This window comes from Stegostoma tigrinum, chromosome 2, assembly GCF_030684315.1.
Source record: "Stegostoma tigrinum isolate sSteTig4 chromosome 2, sSteTig4.hap1, whole genome shotgun sequence".
Lineage (NCBI taxonomy): Eukaryota > Metazoa > Chordata > Chondrichthyes > Orectolobiformes > Stegostomatidae > Stegostoma > Stegostoma tigrinum.
In genome coordinates, this window is record NC_081355.1 from 113,274,903 (window position 1) to 113,284,887 (window position 9,985).

General features: G+C 36.9%; 1 protein-coding gene across 5 annotated transcripts in view; it reads left to right on the plus strand.

The window, feature by feature from the left end:
- Nucleotides 1–9,489, plus strand: part of LOC125462188 (protein DBF4 homolog A-like) — a 42,535-nt gene extending 33,046 nt beyond the window's left edge. For all 5 annotated transcript variants that reach the window (XM_048551887.2, XM_048551878.2, XM_048551902.2 and 2 more), the window contains one exon: nt 2,630–9,489. In XM_048551887.2, coding sequence (XP_048407844.1) covers nt 2,630–3,809 — 1,180 coding nt within the window. In that variant the 3' untranslated portion in view covers nt 3,810–9,489. The remainder of the gene's footprint in view (nt 1–2,629) is intronic.
- Nucleotides 9,490–9,985: the final 496 nt, after the last annotated feature.

Consider the following 9,985-nt stretch of genomic DNA (forward strand, 5'->3'; position numbering starts at 1 on the left):
TGCCTATACAACCCTCCGCAGGTTTGTGTCCAAGTGTATGCTTTTTAGAATACTGACCTGCTCAATCCTCTGCTCCAGGATGAGTGGGGCGACTTGTGAGAACCTTGCCTCTCTTTTCTGGACCACACTCCCCAAAATTCACAGCTTTACGCCTTCTGAGTATTTCATCTCCTTTTGAATTCTCCATTGGCCAGCAATATTAAAACATAATAGCTCTTATAAGCATATTTACATGAGGATATAAGTCACTTGGAGGCAGAAACAGGAGAGATTATCATGTGGAATAAGGAAATAAATGTGATACAATGAACAAATGTTTTCTGTCTTCGAGGCGGAAACCAAATTTAAAAAACAGAAATAGAAGGTGATCTCGCAGTTAATAAGAATGTGGAAAACTACCAAAGAAACTTGGTATTGTAATCCTAACAAATCCCTAAGACCTGTTCCTCTATTATAGGGTCCAACAAGAAAACTGTAGACATAGAGGATGGGCTGGTTGTGTTTTTCCAAAATTTCTTGGATTACGGAATGGTCTCAGTTGATTGGAAGTTAAATGTGACATCTGCACAAAAAAAAGAAATGGGGAGGTATGGGTTCATTAGCCTACATCTGTTGTAAAAACACTGGAATCTACTAAGGAAGTCTTAACAATGTGCTTACAAAAGCCTTGTGTGCTCAGATCTATCCACATAGCTTTATGAAAGGGGAATTGTATTTGACAGATTTTGAGGATGTAACTGATGGGACTGATAAAGAGGAATCCTTAAATACAATATGCTTGCTTTTCCAAAAGGCATTTGATATGGGTTGGTAGAGTTAAAGGCCCGTATACTAGCATGGACAGAGAGTTGGTTAACTGACAAGAAGCAGAGAACTGGGATAAATTGGAAACTTTCGAGTTAGCAAGCCTTTACCAGTAGAATACAGCAATGGTGAGTGCTAGGGTGGCTATTTGCATACTGTAGTATTGACTCAGCCAGAAAAACAGTAACAAATCTTAAATTTGCTGATGATAGAGCTAGCTGGGAATGCTAGCTTCAAGTAAATCACTGAGAAGTTGTGACTATGCAATAGGATGGCTGTTGGAACACAAAATGGGTTATTTACTTTACACATATGATAGAAAAGCAGAATGTGGGTGTGAAATTTGCAAATGTTAATTTCAGACAGACCTGTTTAAGGAGCACCTATATAAGGAGCACGATATTAACATGCAATAAAGCAAGCAATTAGGCAAGCAGGTTATAGTTGATCTTTATTATAAGGAGATTGGAGTACATGAATAAAGGAAGTTTGCTCCACTTGTAAAGGGTTTGGTGAGACTACAGTTGGCGTACTGTGCAATTTTGGTCCCTATATTGAAAAGAAGAAGCATTTGTCTTGGAGATAGCACAACAGAGATTCATAAATTGATGCCGAGGATGAGAATGTTCTTCAATGTTGAGAGGCTGAGTAAATTGGGTCTTCGTTCTCTGGACGTTAGAAGACTAAGAGGTGACCTCATTAAAGCACAACAGATACTGAAAGAACTTGATAGGTAGATACTGAAAGGTTTTATGGCTCGGAAATCTAGAATTTGGACATAATTTCAAGATAAGAGTTTGATAATTTAGGATTGAGATAAGGGGTTGTTTCTTCATTCCAGTTCTAAATCTTTAGTATTGTCTTTCCCAGAAGTTTGTGGATACTGCATCATTGAATGTATTTAAGACTGGAGCAAAAATTAAAAATCAATGATGATCATATTGAATGGCAGATCAGGCTCAATGTGCCAAATGTTCAATCCTTGATCGTATTTCTTAAGATCGGATCATTTACTTAGCCTTTTCATTATATTTGTCTGTTTCTCCTCTGAAGAATGTTTTCTATATTAAAGATTGTATATAAATGTGATTTTTTTTTCATTCTAGGTCATGTCCTGTGTGGTTTCATAATCTCATGCATATTAATATCTTGGGATTTTTCATCAAACAGAATTTAATAATCCATTTAAAATGGTGGGAAAAGCAATTTTGCAGAACTGAGTCTTTGGCAGGGAGCTTCTTTCTCTTGTAGTAATGAACTCAAAAATCTTGTGGTTTCAAAATTCTGTACCAAAATAACTGCAGTTGTAATTTGTCTTTATTAATATTGACTGTTGTGAGAAAACACTTTTTTTAACAAATTTTTAAACTGAATTTAACAGATTTTTAAACTGAATTTAGTGCTTAAATTGTTTAGATGATCTTTAACTTGCTATTGATTTAATGTACTGCTGAGTTTTCTTTTCCTATCCACATTTGTTATTTCTGTACTCATGTTTCCCTTGGTAATACTGGTTTTAGTTGCCAACGGAAGAAAATGCTGGAGCAACACAACTGATTTGTCTTCTTCTAAAGAGAAGATCTAGATTTTTTTTGATTACTTTTAAATTATTCTTTATTTAAAAGAGTTGAATTTATTGATATGTTTTAAATCAAACTATCCAGCCATTGTGCCCTTCACAGTCGCAAAACAGATCAGTAAGTCTATTGTGCCATTTTGTGATAAATCTATGTTCTGTCATTTCTTACGAATATTTAATTGATTAATGAAATAATTGCACATTTTCATTCTCCTATTTTAACAAAAGGGTTTTGTTTATGTTTAGGACAAAGTGCAGTATTGGTGTAGACACCTATGATTTCACCAAGATAAGTATTGCAGGAACGCATGAAGAATTTCGAAGACCATATAAGGAACATGTGGAAGGAAATAAATCCTTAGTAATGTGCAACACAAAGGACTATGAAAATGTCAGTGGATGGGAAACTAAACAAAATACTTTGTCTTTCCAAGAAAAAGACATTGTATCTTCAGGTACCCTGAATTCGCCTAGCCAGATATTACCTTTGTCTACACCGAGTCATGTTAGCATTTCTGAAATGCTACTTCTGTCCACTTTTGTAAACAAAAAATCCATTGGGGAAGGAATACCTGCAGTTAATTTTGAAAGTCAGAAAAAAGAAACAAGCTGGCATAGTTTATCTTTGTGCCAAGGGGACAAAGGTAGCTCCATAATTTCAAAAGTCTGTCTGTCGGAACAGTTGCGTCAACTTGGAAGGTTACCAGTTGAGAGCTCTCCACCTGTCACTGAAGAATCATTGCGTAAGCACCTGTTTGATCAGGATGAGTGTGAGACTAGGTCACAACCAAATTCCACTGTATGTTCTGAAAGTGATGAAATCAAAACTGAGCTACATAAGTCATCCAAAAATAATTTGCAACATAAGCGCAAAGAACTGGCAAGTCCAATCCTGCATGTTCCCAAGCATTCTCGGGTAAATGATCATGATCCATGTGATACTGCAGCAGCCCCTATTGAATGTTCTTGCAGCCCTGTACAGACGCAATTATTTTTTGACAAGGGAAGAAGTGAAGATTTGATGCATAATATAGTAGTACCTTCATTTAATATAGCTGCACATCAAAACACTGAATTGGGTCCAATTGCTCCAACTATATTTTCTTCACCCTGTACAAAACTGCATCGAAAAGTGAGATTTTCAGCTGTTTATGGAAGAAATAAGAAGAAGGCTCAAGATCATAGAATGGAAATAAGTTCTCTTGCAAAAGAGAGATGCTTGATAGAGGAAGGTGAAGCTACCAGCTTGCCATTGAAAAGTTTGCTGGAGTTATTTCAAACTAGTGAAAACAGTGGTTCTGAGTTTTCGGGCTTTACCGAACATTCATCACAGAAAATGTCAGGGATGTGGGATAGCGATCAACCAGAGAATATCCTGTCAATTTTTGCCCACTCATCATCGTTATCATCTTTTCTTGGTTTCTAGTGCAATGCTTATTTGTTTAAAGAATGACATGAAGGACCTACAATTTTATTCATGTTCTACTTTTACCATGAATCCATTCTGTTACATATCGGTTTTTTCAGTTTGATCACTTTAACGTGCCTATTAGAATTGAAAATAAAAAATAAATGCTGTCTACCTCCTGCTTTGAGAACAATGACCCCATTTTACCCTTTTTTTTGCATTCTGTTTAACTATCTTGTTTTAACCAATAATAAGATCAATTTGACCTAAAATTTTGTCCATAGAAACCAAACTTTGTCAGTAAAGTCCAATAATAATTTTGAATTTTTTCATTTGTTCAGTGATGTGAGCATCACTGTCATTTATTGCTCATCCCTAATTTCCCTTAAAAAGGTGGTGGTGAACTGCTGCTTTTTCCCTGCATTACATATAATTGCAAGTTTTTTTTAATAGAAATGTATAGCCATTGCTGAAATAATTTTAATTTTTTATCCATGCAAAACTTTTAAATGCACTATAGTTGTGGAGCTTTTTGTTGTAAAAATATCCTCAAAATGTGGAATCAACAATTAATACAAAACAACAGGGGAATGAAGTGATAAAGTTATAGGCAGTCCCTGGATTACAAATGGGTTCTGTTCCTCAGTATGTTCACAAGTCAATTTGTGCACAAGTTGGAAGGCAATACAAGACGGTGTAGTGCATTTGTTCATAAGGATGAATATTTGGAAGTTGGGAAACACCTGGTGGCTGCTTTTTCCTTTTGTGACTCTGATACGGATCTGATGGACGACCGGGATTTGTGATTGACAAAGACCTTTCCAACTCCATAGAGCTAGTTTGGTTATTAGCCAAATTTTAGCCCCTGCCTGTGAAACAACACTGCAAAATCTGGCAGTGTTGCTTGGGTGAAGAGCATATGAGGTAGAGAATTGAAAATGCCGTGTTTATATTGTATGGCGCTCTTCTTTTAAGGGAGAATTGAGTGACATTCAGTTCTGAAGAAAGGTCATTAGACCCGAAATTTTAACTCTTGATTTCTCTTCACCGATGTTGCCAGACCTGCAGAGATTTTCCAGAAATTTCTGTTTTTGTTGGTAATTGAGTGGCATTGTTGGAATTGGATACCTCTTACTCTGAATGTGATCTCTTACCACAGAATATTAGAGAGACTGGATCCTGAAAAATGTGCAATCATCATTTCACAAAGCTGATATCCGATCTGTGAGCATTTAAAATTAGTAAAGGCAGAACTGTTATCTAATCCCTTTGAAAAGAGATGCCTTCCATAAAAGTACATGAAAAATAATAAATAATTTTCATTGTATACCCTCTTTTAACGTGGTAAATCTAGTAAGGTCCTTTCAGGAGAATTATTAAAAAATGTCTGCAGCTGAGTCGCAGAAGGACGTTTTGGTATCGATGGCCAAAAACCTGATCAGGGAGAAGAATTTAAAGGGACTCCTTAGAGAGGTGTGAGACAGACAGTTTTAAAGAGGAAATTCAGAACTTGGAGCCTAGATAACACTAATCTGTAGAGGCTAGAACATTCCTGTTGAGTTACCAAATCTTACCTCAAGTATTGATTGGACCGTTGTTGGGGTGGGAGAATAAATTCTGCTCAAGTCTTCATTGGTTGCTATTCAGAAAATTATCTAGTCCTCCACAGTTCAACATGAAAAAATAACAATGGGTGAACTAACTAAGTTACCAGAGGTCGAGGAGCTGTATCCCATCAAAGGTAAAGTGAGAATCTGAGTAAAATGTTCTAAAGCCAACAGGATGAGGTTGTAGTGCGTTGAAAATAATTTTTAATGCTCTAATCTCTGCTGTTAGGTGTATTTGGTATTAAACTGCACTATATGCCTTGTGGCAATCCAGATTTAAAGTCTACTTTCGTATTTTTGAATGAATTGTATTGTGCCCTTCAATTTTGCAGTCCAAATAATAAATTCTTAAGACTGCTATGGGAAACATCCACGTAACAAAAATTAAAGATACTTTTGAAAGTTGCTTCAACCAGAATAAAACATAATATAAAACAAATTAAATTTAATACAGTTAAAGCAATGGGAAATCCAGTCATAATCGATAGTAGTCTGACATCTCTTGAAAGGTGTGCTCTATTTATCACCAAAATTGTATCGCATTTGATTTATCTACTTTTTATTTTATGTAATTGAGTTCTTCATGGTTACTTTAAACATGTTACTCATATTTTTAAAAATTAGAATAAAATATTGGATCTTTTAAAACTGTAATACTAAATGTTTTCTGCTCCTTCTGTAATTAACTAATTGGCAGAAAAAAAGACCAACAGGATTCTATGCGCATTTAAAACATTTCTCCAAAACACTGATAGACCTTATAAAGGATTTTTTTGTTTGTTTGTTTAAAAATCTGTTTTCAGAATGGCTAATATCATCTACTTTGTCTGCTGTTTGCACCAAATTGTCTAAATCTGTAGACTGAAATGGCTTGGCATGGGTTCTCTGGAGTTTTATACAACAAGACAGTAATGGAAAGAGAAAATGTGACTTTTGTTTATTAACGAACCAATATTAACACTCCACATTGCAGAAAAGCCTTGTATAATAATATCTGAGCAACAAGTGCATGTACATGTCTCTTAGTATGAAACAAGCATTCTACTCAGGTTCTTGCTTATCTGAGGACTGCATCTGTAAAGCAAATTGTAATGTTAAAATCATTGGTAAGCGTCATCTAGTAAGATAACAATTTAATATTGTTGCATACATTTGTCCAAATATAATAGCTATGAGCATTCTAATTTGTCAATCTATTTATGTATTCTGTTCTGTTTTGTGCCACTTGCATCTACTTTGCTTTTTGTGCAGAACGTTGATTTTTGTGATAAAACTGACTTTTTAAAAAATTTGCTTTAGGAAATGGCACTGCTGGCTGAGCTAGCATTGCCTATCCCTCGTTGCCCTTGTTAGGGTGGTGGTGAGCTGTCATCTTGAACCCCAGCAATCCAGTTGCTGTAGGTAAACCCACAATGCTGTTACACAATTCCAGGATTTTGACCCAGTGACACTGAAGAATGGTTATAAATCTCCAGGTCAGGATGGTGAGTGGCTTGGAGGGATGCTCGCAAGGACTGGCGTTCCCGATATAAGTATGGTCTTCCTCCTGGATGGAAATGGTCATGGGTTTGGCAGGTGCTGTCAAAGATGTTTCGGTCAATTTCTGCAGTGCATCTTGTAGATTCTACGTGACATTAAACTCTGAGTGGTGGTGAAAGGAATGGATGTTTGTGAATGTGGTGCTAATCAAGTGGGTTGCTTTGTTCCTGATGGTGTAAACTTTTTTAAGTGTTGGAGCTGTACCCATCCAGGCAAATGTGGTGTATTCTCTCACAAAGAATGGTACCACACAAGTACAAGCCCTTTGGCCCACCAAGACTGCCCACATGTGCCTATCTGAACTAAAAGCCTTTTTACCTCTTTGCTGTCTGTATCGATCTATTCCCTCCTGTTCACACATCTCTCAAGATACCTCTTAAATGTCCTGTTGCAATTGCGTCTACCTCCTCTTGCAGCATTTTCCACATTCTCACTACCCTCTCTAAAAACCTGCCTCACATCTTCCTTTAGACTTAATCTCCTTTACCTTCGTCCTATGTCTTCCATTAATTTAAATTTCTACCGTGCAAAAAAGGCTAAATTATCCATTCTATCCATGCCTGTCATAATTTTGTAAAGTTCTATCAGGTCACCCCCCTTCTTAGAAGTTCAATTGAGTGCGAACCACGTTTGTCCAATCTCTTCGTGTAGCTAATACTTTTAAACCAGGCAACGTCATGGTAAACTGTTTTTATACCCACTCCAAAGGTCCACATGCTTCTGATAGTGTGACGACCAGAACTGTGGACAGTAATTCAAAATGTGGCCTAACTGTGGTTCTATACAACATGACTTGCCATTTTTTATACTCTGTGCCCTGACTGACGAAGGCAAACGTGCAATATGCCTTCTTTACTACCTCATCCACTTGTATTGCCACTTTCAGGGAACTGTAGACTCCAGACTTTTGCCTTGTGGAAAGTGAACAGGCTTTGGTGAGTCAAGAGGTAAGTTAGTTTCTGGAAGACTCCCAACTTCTGACCTGCTCTTGTAACCGCTGTATTTATATGGCTAGTCTAGTTCAGTTTCTAATAAATGGCAACCCCCAGGTCGTTGAGAGTTCAACCATGGTAGCACCATGAATGTCAAAGGCACTGGAATTTGTGTTGCCTGCCATTTGTATCATTAATGTCACTTGCCACTTGTCAGCCCAGGCTTAGACATGGTGCAGGTCTTGCTGCATTTGGACATGGACTGCTTTTATAACTGATGACTCATGAATAGTGCTGAATATTGTGCCAGTATTGGTGACTGTGCCCACATCTTGTTTTTTTGATGGAGGGTAGATCAGTGATGAGATAGCTGAAGCTGTTTGGGCAGAGAACTTTGCCTTAAAGAATTCCTGCAAAGGTGTCCTGGACCTGAGATAATCGACCTCCAGCAGCCATCTTACTTTGTATCAGATATGACTGCAACCAGTGGAGAGTTTTCCCCGATTGCAATCGATTTCTTGATGCCACACTTGATGAAATACGGCTTTGATGTCAAGGGCTATCACTGTCAATTCACCTTGAAAATTCAGCTCTTTTCTCCATGTTTGAACCAAGGCTAATGTGATCAGGATCTACATGGCCTTGACAGAACCCATACGGGGCATTGCTGAGCAGATGCTGCTTGATAACACTGTTGTTAGTACCTTCTATCATTTTACTGACGAACGAGTGTGGACAGATGGGATGGTGATTGACTGTATTAGATTTGACCTGTTTTTTTGTGTGCAGGACATACATGGGTAATTTTCCACATTGATAAATGCCAAAGCTGTAGCTGTACTGACACAGCTTTGCTAGGGATGTGAACATTTTGGAGCACATATCTTCAGTACTGTTGCCAAAATGCTGTCAGAGCCCATGGCCTTTGCAGAATCCATTGCCTCCACCCATTTCTTGATATCAAGTGAATTGAATTGAATTGACTAATGCGTGGCATCTGAGAGATGCTGGGGACCTTTGAAGGAATCTGAGAGGGATCATCCATTTGGCACTTCTGGCTGAGAATTGTTGCAAATCCTTCAGCCTTATCTTTTGCATTGACGTACTGGCATCCCCCATTTTGAAAGATGGAGACATTTGTGTAACAATCTCCATGAGTGAGTTGTTTATGGTCTGCTACCATTCACCTGGATGTGGCAGGACTGCAGAGCTTAGATCTGGTTCATTGTGGAATCATTTAATTCTGCCCATCATTTATGCTGTTAGGTAAGCAAAATGTTGTGCATGGTTTTACTCCAGGTGTGCCCTCCTGCATCTTCATTGAGCCAATATTTATGTTGTGAATTTCTTGCAATTTTTCAAATAATGGCTCTGGCATTGATTTATACATCTAAAATGTTTTAAAATATTCATCTCTATGTTGAGAAAGTACCAAAAGGACTTCTAAAATAATTTGTTATTTTTAAATAAAAACAACAGCACCTGATTTCTTTGCATATTGACTGTTGATTTGAATACTTGCGTAATAAGGTAGTGCTATTTTCTGGTATTTTTGATGTATGTGTTGTAAATTTGTACGCAAATATTTTGCTGACAGAATTTAAACAAAAATAAATATGAACTGTGTCCCAAATGAAATGGATTTTTATCTCAATTTAACTAAACCTTGAATCATTATTTGCTGTGTGCTGAAGTTTTATCTTTATTTAAACCTAGATGGATGATCTCCAAGTGTTGATCAAATTGAGAATGTGCAGATGTGAAGACCTTGACTTCAAAAGCTGTTCTAACTAAGCTTTTCTCAATCTAGCTGTTGTCATTTTTTTTAATGTCCACATGCTAAAGTTCATTCTGTTATATGCAGAAAACAAGCTAACGCTTTTTATTTGCACTAGGCTTCAATGTTGACCCTTTTATTGATAATATGTATCTCTTGAACTCTGGTTCTGTTCTAATTTTAACAATTTTACGACATTCATTTTTGTGTTTCTTATACGTAGCACGTGAGAGTCTTCCTATGTTTTCTTGATGTTTTTTGTTATATTTAGAAAATTTAAGTGCCAATTTTTTGCTTTCTTGTTCTAATAGTAACCTTGGTAAAGATCACCTTCTCAAC